The sequence below is a fragment of the Leptosomus discolor genome, unplaced genomic scaffold (genome assembly GCF_034619465.1).
Source record: "Leptosomus discolor isolate bLepDis1 unplaced genomic scaffold, bLepDis1.hap2 HAP2_SCAFFOLD_29, whole genome shotgun sequence".
NCBI lineage: Eukaryota > Metazoa > Chordata > Aves > Leptosomiformes > Leptosomidae > Leptosomus > Leptosomus discolor.
This window is the reverse complement of record NW_028237772.1, coordinates 1015129-1028660: the sequence shown is the minus strand read 5'-3', so window position 1 is coordinate 1028660 and position 13532 is coordinate 1015129. Positions and strand designations below refer to the sequence as shown.

Below are 13532 nucleotides of genomic sequence, written 5' to 3'. Positions count from 1 at the left end.
GGCCCTAAAAAGGATGGTTTGGGCCACAAAAGAGCAGATTTGGGCCCTGAATTAGGCATTTGGACAGTTACATGTCATTCCAATCAGGGCTGTACTGTTTTACTATAAACTTGAGATTTTGAGTAACGCCTGCTGGGTCACTGCGATACTTTTGGGCAGCATCTTTCCATTGCTTCAGATCGTTACAAGAGAATGGTATTTTGACTCTTCCTGTTTCTCCATCCGGTCCAACTGCGTCCCAGAGAGGAGCTGGGAAAACTTTCGGTTGTCTGCCTTCCCCGGGTTCGGGAAGGTATCGGGCTATCTGGTGGGGAGGAGGGAGGATGTGGAGGGGTACGGACCCTTTCTAAGTCCTCATCTCGCCCTTGTGGCTGCTGAGGGGGCCTAAAGAGTTCACTGAGATCTTGTTCTGACCCAGGGTTAGTTTGACTTTTCTCTGTACACCTTTGGCCAATGCGACAAGCCAAACAGCATCTTTTTAGTTTCTTTTTGTTTTCTGTTTGAATGCGAGGACCATGGGGTCTCGTGGGGGTACTAATCCGCAGTCCCTTTGCCACTCAGGATTGTCCTGGAGAACAAAGAACATATCAGCATATGTTACTTCATCCCATTTCCCTTCTCTCCTCAGAAACAACAGTAACTGTAAGAGCGTGTTGTAGTCTAACGTGCCGCCTTCCTTAGGCCCTTTTGCCCCATCTTCCAGCTTATAAAGCGGCCACCATTGATTGCAATACTTGATTAACTTTCTCTTATTTTCTGTGCCCCCTTGTCCTGCTCTAGCTTTCCAATGCGTCAGAACACATCCTAAAGGGGATTTTTCATAAGGTTTACTCTTTCCTCCCCCCATCTTTTGGTTTTCAAACCTGAACCCTTCCTTATCTTTTTCCTTCTCCGCACAACTCTACTTTCCACGTACCAACTTTACTACTTATCAATATCCACGTATTACACGGACGTATCAAGGATGGGCACGGCACTCCTTATTCAAGGCAATAATTACATGGCAATTCTTGTTGTTTGGTTTTGGGGTTTCGAAATTAATCTGGCGAACACCACCCCAGAAGCTCAGAGCTGTGTCCCCCCTCCAGCATCGCGTCCAGCCTCAATCGTGTGGCTGTGGTGCTGCTTGTTTTTTTCAAAACACAGCCACTTGAAGTTTTTTGGTTTCTTTTTTTTTGCAACAACTATCTTTTTAGGTACTGCCATTTTTATACAATCAATTTTATTTAAAAAACCAAACCAACCCAAAAGCTGGCTTACCACTGCTCTGAGGTGAGCTCAGAAATGAGTTCTCCTAAAGCCTGTGTGCAGCGAGGCAGGAACATCCCTGGCTCACCACGAACCCCTTCAATGCCAGCCTGGCTGGGATTGCATTTTTGGGGTGCAGCAGCTCCGCAGGCTGATGGGAGCTCACCTGTCCCGCTGCCAGCACGGGTCTGCTCTGGGGTTCCCCTCAGGGATTCTCACCCTCCTGCTCACCCCAGAAGGCCCACCAGCTTTGTCCCATCCCTGCCCCCGGCCATGTGTCCTTGCATGCCTGCCTGGGGGAGCCAGGGCTGTCCCCACGTGCATGGCCACACATCCCCGCACTGCTTCCAGGGGGATGTTCTCCTTAAACTTCAAAAGATGGGAGGAGACGCTTATCAGTAGACCTAGCCACCACCGGTATAATTGAGTTTGGCTGCATGATGGGTAGCTCCTTACCACACACAGCACCACGCACCCTTTCCCACGCTCACTTCTCAGCCACAGTCACTGCACTCCATTTCTGTCCTACCCCCATCTACCTAGAAAGCTAAAATCCTCCCAAGAGGGAGCTGATCTTGATTGTACTGATCTTACTTGACCGCTGCTTTTGCAGGAACACAACCAATCCTAAGAAAACGGCATTTCCCAGAACACAGGTTTCTTCCTTTTTTCTTTTGCTCCGTGCTCCCAGATCAGCAGCTTAATCATCGATGGCAAGAGCACAGGAAGAAGCTCAGCAATGCTCTCAGTGAACCTGTTCACCCTAGCCACACAAGCCTCAAAACCTTCTCAAAACAGACCCTGGAACATCATCACCTGGCTGCCAATACAAAGAAAGTCTCCAGCCGTAACAATGGCTGCAGCAAGAGGGGAAGACAAAGGCCAGCCCTCCCCTCCACAGCGGGGACAGCAGTCTCGGTGGCTGGTCCCACGTGAGGTACACTTCTGTGTTTCTTTTCTGTTCGTTAGCTCAATGAGTTTTATTGCTGAGCACTGTAAAAGCACCGCCTTTACCAGAGGTTCGTCGGTCTGACACTGTTGAGTGGGCGCAGCCAAGGACAACACTGATGCTCTGCATGGCCAGAAAGAGTCAAATAAAAACCTTCCCCTGTACCTTCTCCTACAACTCACTGATATCAACCTTTCCATGAGAAAAATTGCACTGATCCAACTACCATTAAGTTGGTTATACCGACACAGCTAAAGCAACAGCAATTTCCACCAAACTTCTCTCTGGTTTTGCCCAAAGGTAAGCAGAGAAGCTTAGTCTTACACGGCAGCTCCCGACCAGGACGCACAGTTGCATTTTTGACCATCGGAGGGGGGTGACGTCCATCGTCCATGTCCTGCTCTGTACATTGAGCCTCTCCATGGATCACTGCTAGTCCCAGCCGTAGTCTCTCAGCGTAAGACTGAGCCCTGCAGGACAACCGCAGCATGTCAGGAAGATGTTGGGCCGATGCAACTTCACAGCCCAGTGCAGCAGGCCTCTCCCAGACCCAAGAGGGCAAGCAAAGGCTGCACCTCTGTGGCTGTTCCCCCGCAAGAAACTTCACCACAAGCGACTTTTCATTCCTCCTGAATATCCCAAAGCCCACTCTACCCCTCGGCTCCACCACAGGGCTCTCCTGGCATTCCTCCACATGTTAAATGCTTTCTGAGACAGTCAGCCACTGCTGAAACTCAGGCAGCAAGGCTGATCCTGGCCCCAGGTGAACCACCTAGCCCTGCAGCAGCAGAGACCTCCAGAGTTTACTCCCACAGGGTTGGAACTGCACAGTTCAGCTGCCCATCTGCACCACTACAGACTCCCCCCCTGTTTCCAGACATGGAGGACTTACAGACCAGATGGCTGATCCATTTGCCACCCTCCCATATTTTTCCTGGTGCATTTCCCATCAGCTCAGATCTTTTCCAAGTTACTTTTAACCATCTAGGAAAGCATCCATTTACCTTTTAGCTGCACCAGGAGATTTGGCTACAATAACTACATTTCTGGAATCGGGATGTGATAAAAAGTTCTGTAAGTAAAGACCTTCTTGCCAGCAAGTAGCTGATTTGATACATGCCTGAACCATCGCACCCACTCTCCTTCCCCAGACCCAAATCTTCATTCTGTGGCAACACAGCGAGGGGAAGGAAGGGGAAGGTGTGGTGATGGGCTCTGGGGGGCAGAGGTATCAAACCCTGGCTCTCACCAGCATGCACAGCCCCACTGCCAGCGCAGAGAAGGCCTTGGCCTTGCACTCAAAACGGGCAAAGGTGGGAACATTCACTGTATTTAACCTGCCCTACACGGACCAGCGGCAGCTACTGCTGTCTGCAGAGGAAGGTCTGAACCCAGGGCCCACCTCCCCATAGCGGGAAGCCTTGCTCGCACTGTGTGGCCATAAATCATCAGTCTTTTGCACACGGCAAATAAAACCTCCGTGCCCTGCCCCCAGCCCTGCTGTGCTCAGCATTCCTACACTCAGCCCAAGACAAAGTCTATCAATAATTCAGAGCAGTCAGACTTCCACCCCGGAACAAAGGGTGAGAGGAGACAGTTTAACGGGACTTAAAAGGTGATTACATGCAGGAACACAAACAGCATCTCTCAAATGGCACTAACTCTACAGAGGGCGAGCTCATCTTCTGCTTATCATCAAGAGTTCACTTGCTTTCCAGGCACAATCGTACAATAGAACATTTTCCCATAGAAACATGCAATAGGTACCTCCTAAGAAAGAATTAATTCTCAGAACGATTGACCTAGCCTGACAACACAACCTCCACATAAGCAGAGGCCCAATGCTGCTGTCACGTTAAGACAAGTTGATATATAGAGTACTAAAGGAACCTCACTTCTTCCTGTATATACTGAAGCAAGAAAGGGGATGCTTTCAGGTTGTCGACTGGGCAGTTAGAGAAGCCTTGAATTTCCTTTTGATGAAGGTCCATAGTGATCATGTGTGTTAAACCTAAAGAAAAAGAAAGAAAAAAAAACCCCACAACTCCTTGACACAACTCCCACATGGCTGGAGTTCCTCAAATATCTCCATTTTCCAGACTGTTTTAGCTATTACTCCGACTATTGTGCCATGTGATAGAGGAAGCATAAAGAGATTAACAAAAAAAGTTCCAAAGACACAAGGAGAAACAGGCATGCGACAAGTCACAGCACTAGGCTGACACTGCACTTCAATATGACACTTCTAGGCCGCTTCCCCAGGGCAAGTTGCAAACAATTAAAATTAAACCAAAGAAACTTAATTCCCCCAAGTGGCTCAAGGGCTCAGCAGCAGGTCCCCACATCAAACAGAAGAAGAGCAGAAGGAGAGAAGCCCTCTGGGACGCCCAGCAGCGCCCAAGCCTGCCACGCTGCTGCTCCCTGTGACACTCACCTGCCTTGGCGAGCATTGAGGCCAGCAGCTTGCAGACTATAGAGCCTCTCTTCCTCATTTTGCTCTGTTTGCTGTAGGGGAAGTAGGGGATGACCCCAATGATGTTCCTGGCACAGGAAGTCTTCAGTGCATACGCCATTATCAGCAGCTCCATGACAGCGATATTCACATCTCTAGGAGATTTGAAAGCCATTCCAAATATCAGTAGGTGTTTTGCCAGTGCAACTCCTTTTCCTTTTATACCCACGCCTCTCCTCACCAAACTTCCAGGCAAACAGTGCTACATCTTACACTACTGTATGCAAGACCCAGACTGTCAGCGTACAGCTCCTTGCGTCGTGCCACAGCACATTACAACCAACTTGCATATAGAGGACACGACTCCAGCACCCAAGAGCTGTGGACCGGAATTTTGTATTCTAACATGAGGTGTATGATTTCCCTCCAGAAAAGGATGCTACTATCAGTGTTGTATAAAAACAAAGTGGCCAAGTTTAAGCCTATTTAAAGTTCATCACAGAATCTTTAAAAAAATATATATATTTCACATGGAAAGGAGATAGAGAACAAGACTGCTCCTAGGAGACAGGGTTACCACTGATTTCAAAAGGCGTCAGCAGTGCTGGTGCTGCGGTGGGACACTGCTAGCCACCTCGATGAGCAATTACTCAAGGAGGAGCACCTCTCTTGATATTCAAGCAGGACCCCATGCTGCACAAAGCTCCTGCAGACCAGCCGGCACAGGCATAAGGCAGAGGTGGATGTGTCTGTCTCCAGCAAGGCCCCGGATGGGGGGGAGCTCGTTGAGGCAAGGAGCACCCTCCTGGATGCTTCATGCTGAGCCAGCCATCACTCTGATCTGCTCCTCTGCGACGGGCACTGACCCCAACCAAGGGCCTGGCTCGGGCTGAGGACCAATTGGGGGAAAGAACATTTGCAGTGGAACTCCAGCCACAGCATCTCCACAACGGGTACCCAGGAGAGCATCCCAGCCTCCTCACTGCCCTCCCCGCCTCCTGCCTTGAAGCTGCGCTCACAGCTACTGCTGGAAAGCCTGAGCCAAGACCACACACGGGGACTGTCAGCTCATTACCAGGACATTTAGAGCCAGCCCAGCTATCCCCCACACCCTACTTACCACCCACCCCTCTGCAGCAGCCTGGAGCCTCCCTCACCCCTTCCCAGCCCTGCCCGAGACATCCCTGGAGATCCTTGCTCTCAGGGCCTTGTTCTCAAATGGCTTACGTGAAGCTGCCAATCGACTTGGCAACCCTCAGCACCAACACCCAGCACTAAAAGACTCCTTTTGCTTTGAGCGTGTCACTAAACCACCAACTCTTCCATTTTCCTACAGTTTACACACGAGCTATGTGGTTTTCCTTCATATGAATGCTAGTCCACACCCCAACAGCCTTGGATGGTACCTGTCTTGAGAGAAGAACCAATCATCGAGAGGATGAAATTAAATCTGTATTGTATAAATGAACTATGTATCAATTTACTGTCTAAATCTCTGTTGATTGCAATGTGCAGGCGGACATCTTGGGGAAGGATCCCATGTCCCCGGGGCGCATCGTTATTAAAGGACGTCTCTACTGATCTCACTGTGGGTAGAGGAGTTTTTCTTACCCACTGCAGATTTGCAACAAGACCCCCACGGCCTAAGGCCCCTGCAAAGACGCCCCATCTCAAGTGCTGCTGCTGCTGCTGCTGCTGCCCAGGGAGGAATAAAACTCTCGGCAGCGATGCCGAAGGCCTGGCACAAATTCCTGTTCCAGCCAGGCCTCGTCACATGAGGCACAGGCACTGCTGGTTGCTGGGATGGGCCTGACATGGCCTGGAGAACAGACAAGCTGTGATCTCCCTTTCAGCTTCCTCCTCGGCCGCGGGGCGGTTCCTTACACAGTCATACTCCGAACTCTTACAGACGAGAAGACTCCAAGCCAGGACTACACACCGGCGTACATAGAATTCCTACCCTGAACACACTCAGTGAAGCATTTTGTGCAAATTCTCGAGTCACAACCAGGGCAAGTCAAGGAAAAAAAAATAATCAGTTGTTGTAGACACTGACTTTCTCTGGAACACAGACTACCTTTCACGCCACAGAATTCCTCCTTAAACAAAGCAACAAAAGACACGGACAGAAAACACTGGTTTTCTTATCAAGAAAGCTGACCCTCTCATGACCTCCTCTCTGCTAAAAATGATTGAGATAGAATTAGTTCTTCTTGTAAATCTCTTCCGTACTGCTTTTCATGCAGTGAGCAGGCAAATCCAATTTTTCTGAATCTCTCCATTTAGCCTCTTGAGCAGCAGCTTCGTATGGAAGAGTGGTTCTCGTCATGTTCTCTCCTTAACTTGAGGGAAGCCACTGCATTAATTTAATCTTAATTAAATTACCATACATGCACAGTGAGCTAGAGGTAGTGTTGAGAGAAGGCTAATTGCTCTACAAAGAGCCATGAATTTCAGGAGATTACCCATTAAGGAAAAGAAAGGCTCCGAGACTTGACAGACTACAGGGAAGGAGGCAAAGATGAACACGAGCTAGTCTCAATCACACAAATGCCACAGAGTTACAGCCCAACGAACTTTTCTCAGAAAAACTCCCGGGCTACATTTTGTGTTGCATGAAAGAAGCTTCCCCATAAAAAAATTGAACCCCAAAGCATCAGACATGCAGGGCACAGCGTTTACCTAGAGAAGACTGAAACAGAGAGTTTGGAACTCGACTGAAGTCCTATCGGGCATCAACGGCAAAACTTCACCGTTCTGATGCCGCCCCAGGGACACCCTGGGAATATTTCTGCCCGCGACACTGCCCGAGGAACAAAGGGGATTTTTGAAGCCTCCCGACTCCTGCCCCCCTCGCGGCTCGGTCTCTCCCCGGCGCACACAAACGCTGTTTCTCCAAGGACGATCGATTTCTCCACTGCGAGGGCAGCCCAGCAGCAGCCTGGAGAGGTCACGCAGGACCTATCCTCGCCCAGTTTGGCCTCCACAACAGAGGATGCCGCCAGCACCGCGGCCGCCGCTCCGAGCTGGCTCCCAGCAGGCTGCGCCGGGAACCACCCGAGGCCCTTCCCACCCGCAGGCCCTGACCCCGCTGTCCCGGCAGGGCCCTCCACCGGGGCACCCCTCTCCTCAAGCACAGCCTCCCCGCCGGGCCCTCTCGCCGCTGGGCCCTACCCCCGCCCCGCCGAGGCGGCCAGCCGCAGAGCCCCCTGCACTCACACAGCGACGGGGAGCTGCCAGCCCTCGCCTCCCTGCTGCAGCCCCCTCCAGCGCCACCGCCACGGCCCGGCGAGGCGGGCCGCGGCCTGTCCCTATGTGCCCGTCCGGAGAGGCTGTCAGTGCCCGTGGTGGTGCTGAGCAGTGACAGCGAGGAGGAGGAGGAGGAGGCGCTGGGGGAGGAGGAGGAAGAGCTGGTGGAGGAGGAAAATCTGGAGGAGAAGGCGGAGCAGGAGGTGCTAGATGTGGAGGAGGAGGATTATGATGGGGTGGTGGTAGGCGACATGGTGGTAGACGATGTGGTGGCGGTAGAGGAAGAGGAGGACGAAGACGAAGACGTGGTAGAGGTCATCCCTTTGTCTGAGAGGATCCAGAGAAGAGTGGAAGTAAGGAGGGAGGTGGCTTTCAAGGTCCCCCACCCAAGCAGTGGGGATGCAGCCTGGAGAACTGGCCCTTGTGCCCGTGGTGACCCGGTGGCACTGGGCAGCCGACGGCCGTGGGAAGCCCTGGCGTTTGGAGCAGGGTCTGGCAGCAGCTGCCATGGCACGGCTGATGCCGAGAGGCCCTCCTGGTCCCTGCTGCCAGCCTCTCGGCGGGACTCCACAGAGCAGCCCAGTAGGTCCCTGGTAAGCGGAGCGAGCCCAGAAACATCCCCCCCCGCCCAAGAAGTCCAAATACAGTCAGAGGGACAGGGAGGCACCCTGCCAGGTGGCGTGGCAGAGGAGGAAGGAGCGAGAAGCACGGAGGAGGCAGCAGGAGCAGGAAAAAGAGAGGAAGAGGGCCCTTGACACGATGCTGAAAGATCAGCGACCAGGGGACTGCCAGAAATACCTAACGGCGGCGCTGGATCCTGGTACTTGTCCCCACAGCCCACCTCTGCCTTGGGCTGAGTGGGGTCTCCTCTCTGTGGAAGCCTGACCTAGGCACCGGTTCCAGCTCTCTTCCAGTCCGAATGCCGTGAAAAGATCCTCGGCGCCTTGCAGGCCGCGAATTATTCCTGCCTGGTTGAGAATCAGACTGTTCCCTGCAGCATCACCTGGAGGAGGAAGATCGTGTCATCTCAGGTTTGTGAGCAAAATCTCCCTGTTCTTGCCCTTTCCTTCCTCTGTTACTTGCACTCGTTAGCAATTGTATTTAGCAACCCAAGTAAAAACCCTCGAATCTCCCTGCCTCAGAGCTCTGAGTGGCAGCGCTGGTTGGAGCGACTCAGAAGCAGACTGTTGGTCTGGCTGTTTTCCTGTCTGGACAGATGGAAGAAGAAGACGAATGGGCAGAAGATCCCAATGTCCTGGCTGTGCTTCACTTGGAGGAGCTTTTGTCCATGGTTCACAACTGCGTACAAGTGAGAGTGTTGATGACTTCTGTGCCCCCAGACACGCCTTGCTGTGAAGGTGGTGGTTGTCATCCCCCTTCACGGCAGGAAGGTTTTGATGGGGGTTGGAGCCACAGTTTCAGTAAAGCAGAAATCTGGTTTTAGAAGCCATTAACGGGTCAAAACCACTAGGGTTGTACAATGCAAAGTTCTGACAAGCTTTCATTCCCAGTTACAACTTGTCACAGACTTTTGAGGAGGTAACATTGGCAGATGAAGTGAGATTATTTTTGATTTCCTTCTGCCTGTCACGAGTTAGGGCAGGAAATAAAGGGCAGTGAGGCCACTGCCGTAACTTTGTGCTGCATCAAGTATTGCCTGCTTGCCCCTGAGGAGCATCGCAAACAGATTTTCTCATCTGCAGATCCAGCTGCAGAATCAGAGCCATAGGTTGCTGCGCTTGCTTGTGCACCTCAGAAGGGTTTAACTCCTTTTCTCTGTTGATCTTTGCAGGAGGCCCAGGGCTGTGCTGAAGGACAGGAGACCCTCCAGAGCTACGTAGCTCGTGCGATGGAGAAAATGCCCGGGAAAACTCTGGCGCTGGCCGTAGTTGGAGCACAAAATTGTTTCAGGTTAAACTCTTTTCCCTCCAAATGTTTCTGTGTTGTCTCTGCCCTTGAAAAACGCCATCAGCGCTTACATTAACTCCTTCTAGCAAAGACTGGAGCGTAAGAGGTGTTCCCACCCAGAACTGCTCCACGCTTTGTTGTATAGAAACAGAAGCAAAGGTCCATCCAGCCTGTCACCACAATGACCTGGGGAAGAGCATGAGCTCCCAGCCTTGCTTTACTCTTCTTAGGTCTTTCCTATTTCCGTCAAAAACCAGACTGGGACAGGCAGCGGTGAATGGAAACCAAGAGGAGGGACAGCGAAAAGGGAGAAAAAGGAAAGCTGAGGACTCTGGCCCGGTGGTAACCACAATGGACGTGGAAGAGGTGAGTCCTTTTCAAACTGATGGCACGCAGCCACCAGCTCTTGTTGTCTGCCATTGCTTGAGCATTTGACCCAATCCCACACTTTTTGGACGGGGGGGATTCAGCCCCCGTTAGTCCGTGTGTCTGTGGACAGAGCTCTTTGGGCTCAGCTCCCCCCTGCTCAGGGACGTCCCTGCTCTGCCACGGACCGACGTGTCTCGTTCACCTCCATCCTGACGTCCGTCTCCCTCAGCATCTCTCGCCCTTCGTGGCCCGCTGGCAAAGCATGTCAGCGCTGCCTTGGGCTGGCTGGCCTGCGTGGAACAAGCGCCTGCCACTGAGGAGCTGCAGCAGCTGAAATGGCACTCAACTGCTCTTAACTGGCAGGAGACAGGCTGCCCCATAATACTTCAGTGCCTTAAATGAGCTGTTCCCCAAACGGGGAGAGCTTCGATGTTCTTGTCCTCGAGCAAGATGCTGTGACCCTTTCAACCAACAGTGGAGTTGGATGTGAGAAGATCCATTGTTCCATCTCTTGTTTCCAATGATCTTTACAGGCCTTGCTCGATGTGCAGCTGAGGAAACAAATCCAAGTCAGGTTTTTTGAGACCTGGGGGGAGTTCGGAGCATACACCACCGTGTTCACAAAAGCTGTAGCTGAAGCACCGTTCAAGTGAGTAAGGAGACGAGGTTTGGTCATGTCTTCTTTGGAGAGGCTGCACTTTCACAGGGACTGGGGGGGAACAGCAGGTACGGGGCTGCACTTCAGGGCAACACGGTGTAACGATTTTGAAAGACCAGGCGACACAGAGCAGCTGCTCATTCAGCACAGGGTTGGTTCTTGGAAACGGAGGTCCTGCCCGGGGAGGGGTGGGGACAGACACTGGTTTCACATTGGAGTCTCACTTGACATTGAGCAACGCTCTTCTTGTCAGTCTGATTTGAGGAGTGGGAAGGGAATGCAAGTAGAGCTGGGCTTTTACAGCACCAGCTTTTCTTCCGTGTGTAGCCAAGAGAGACATTACTGAAAAGGAGCTGCTTAGCTGCTGCCATGGATAAGGAAGAACAGCAGCAGGTTGCACAGCAGTGGCTAAGCAAGCCCCCTTCTGCTGTCCCACACGATCGTAGCATTCCTGTCACAGCAGCTGCTGTATGTCACATCTCGGCCGTAAGAAGAGGTGAGATGTCATTAACAGTGAGACGTAGAAGTCTTTCATTACGGTGGACAGTCAGAAATTGAATTCTTGTTTACCACTTTGTATGTGTGTTGGCTTGTGTCAGGATTGCTCCCAAGTAAAGGATCGTTTCTTTTTCAGTAGGAAATTGGATGTAAAGAAAATCGGGCCCAGTTTTTAGCATTTACTTTGATGCCAGTGGTGTCTGTAACAGCACGGAGTGAGAGGTGGCTCTCCTTCTCTGGCCGTGTGACAACAGGTGCAGGGATAGGATTTTCTTCGTAGCCTCATTGACTCATTTTCTTTCCCATCCCTTGTTCTCCCCAGGCAAGAGCGAGAGAAGACGGGGCTCCCTTTCAGCTTAGAGAAGGAGCGGTGCAGAGGGGTGAAGGCGGCTCCCTCTCAAAAGGGTCTCTTGGAAGCTTGGAAGAGACAGATACAACAATTTAACCGGGTCAGCCTCGAGACGACTGAGGCTATCGTGTCCGTCTACCCTTCTCCTCAGCTTCTGTACCGGGTGAGGATGCCTCAGGAATACTGAGGACTGTGTGCAGGCAGCCAGCTAACGTAAGGAGGGGAAGAAATCATTTCATTGGTATTAAATTGGACACAACAGTTCTGTGCGAGCAGTTTAGTAAGGCAGTGAGGGAACTGGTGCCACGGCACCCATTGCTTTGGCCTTACAGAGCAGGCTACTGAGGGAGCATTATCGGTTCTGCGTCAGCCTGTGAGCTCCCAAATGAGAGCTGGGGAGAGACGGGGTGAAAAAGGAGCGTCCGTTGTGAAAGGGTGGAGCGGTGACAGGCGCAGAGCTTGGATTATTTTTTTGAGCAACGGATGCAGCTAGATGACACCGCTGTTCCTTTGTGTTGCTTTTAGGCCTATAGCAGATGCTCTTCGGAGCAGGAGAAGGAAAACATGCTGGCGAATATCCCCGTGTGCCGCGGCGACGGTGTGACAGCCACCTCCCGGTGGATCGGCCCAGAGCTCTCCTGCCGAATCTATCTGCAGATGACTGCCCCCAGTCCTGGCCTCTCTTTGTATTTCACTGGCTAGCCCCAGGCAATGAGGATTTTAGTGTTTGCCTGGTTCAAGTACTCAGTTTTCTGCCGGGCACAAGGACTTAGAGAACAAACAGTCATTGACCCTAGTTTAAAGACTTAAAACAGATTTAGAATTGATTGTAGCAGAAGGTTGGATGAAGTTGCTGAACGCGTGGAGTTTACACAAGAAAGACGGTCAACATCTTCCAGAAGAGCACGAGTTGGACATGGTTGAGAGTCGACAGTTCATTTTATTTATTTTATCCAAAATAAATTATTTTGAATAATAACGATCTTTGCTTCTTAATATGCCATCTTGAATGTAGACAGCTATGTCATCTGTGGAAAGGAATACTTTCTACTGCAAGTAGTTATCTTCCCTCTCCACTGTGAAAACTCCTAATGCTAAAGCAACGCGGTGCTGCCCCCCAGCACCTGCCCTAGTGAGGTGGAAGAGCTTTGCCTCACCAAATAGACTCAGTGTTCCACTGTGGCAGATGGGAAGGAGTAAGACTAATTTTCAGATATCAATTTAGACTGCCCTGGTTCAGTCTCCAGATGGCTTAATTGATAGAGGGTCTTGAAATCTGATTATACGCATGGAATGATGAGATCTGAACAGTTTGCAGGAAAAAAGCTTTCTTTTCATCAGATTGGGGAACATGCTGTTAAGAGAGGGTCAGACAGTGAGGGACAAAGAAAGAGGGTCGATTTGTGGATGGAAGGGCTGAAAAAAGGAATACCTAGAGAAGTAATGGACAGAAAACCCACTAGAATCTTAAAAATATTCCTATCCAGTTGGATTAAAGAGAAGCCCAACATCCCCTCTGCACCCTCTTTCCCGATTCGCGCCTGTAAGACCGAGGAGAGAAAAAATGAGCAGCAGGCAAACGATCTCCTCCTCCCCCTGTCAGTGAGCTGGGGGGAGGAGGATGGCAATATTGAAGGAGGCTCACTGAAAATGAAAAGGGCGGTTTGGTGATTACTTGTGCAACTGGGCAAAATGCTCCCTCACCAGTCCCTGCAGAGAGGGTGCTAAAGCTGCCCGGCGAGACAGCAAGTTTGATCCCCGACTCCCTTTCTGCCTGCGAGAAAATACCACCAGCAAAAATCCTACTGTACGAGTGCACCAATGGGCGTGGCAACATCGACATGGAACCCGC

General features: G+C 51.3%; 1 protein-coding gene across 1 annotated transcript; it reads left to right on the top strand.

The window, feature by feature from the left end:
• The first annotated feature begins 8149 nt into the window (after window positions 1-8149).
• LOC104351080 (structure-specific endonuclease subunit EME1) lies at window positions 8150-12382 on the top strand. The gene is made up of 9 exons (XM_086480965.1): window positions 8150-8251; window positions 8511-8718; window positions 8802-8929; window positions 9115-9207; window positions 9691-9809; window positions 10037-10172; window positions 10709-10824; window positions 11654-11843; window positions 12206-12382. Exons 1-9 carry the CDS (start codon window positions 8150-8152, stop codon window positions 12380-12382), a joined length of 1269 nt encoding a protein of 422 aa, XP_086337091.1.
• Window positions 12383-13532: the final 1150 nt, after the last annotated feature.

Excerpts from the sequence above, each read along its gene's own strand:
- LOC104351080 (XM_086480965.1), top strand. The coding sequence starts at position 8,150 with ATGGTGGTAGACGATGTGGTGGCGGTAGAGGAAGAGGAGGACGAAGAC. Across the intron at positions 8,252-8,510 it reads GGATCCAGAGAAGAGTGGAA|AAACATCCCCCCCCGCCCAA; the intron begins GTAAGGAGGGAG and ends GAGCGAGCCCAG. Across the intron at positions 8,719-8,801 it reads AACGGCGGCGCTGGATCCTG|CTCTCTTCCAGTCCGAATGC; the intron begins GTACTTGTCCCC and ends CACCGGTTCCAG.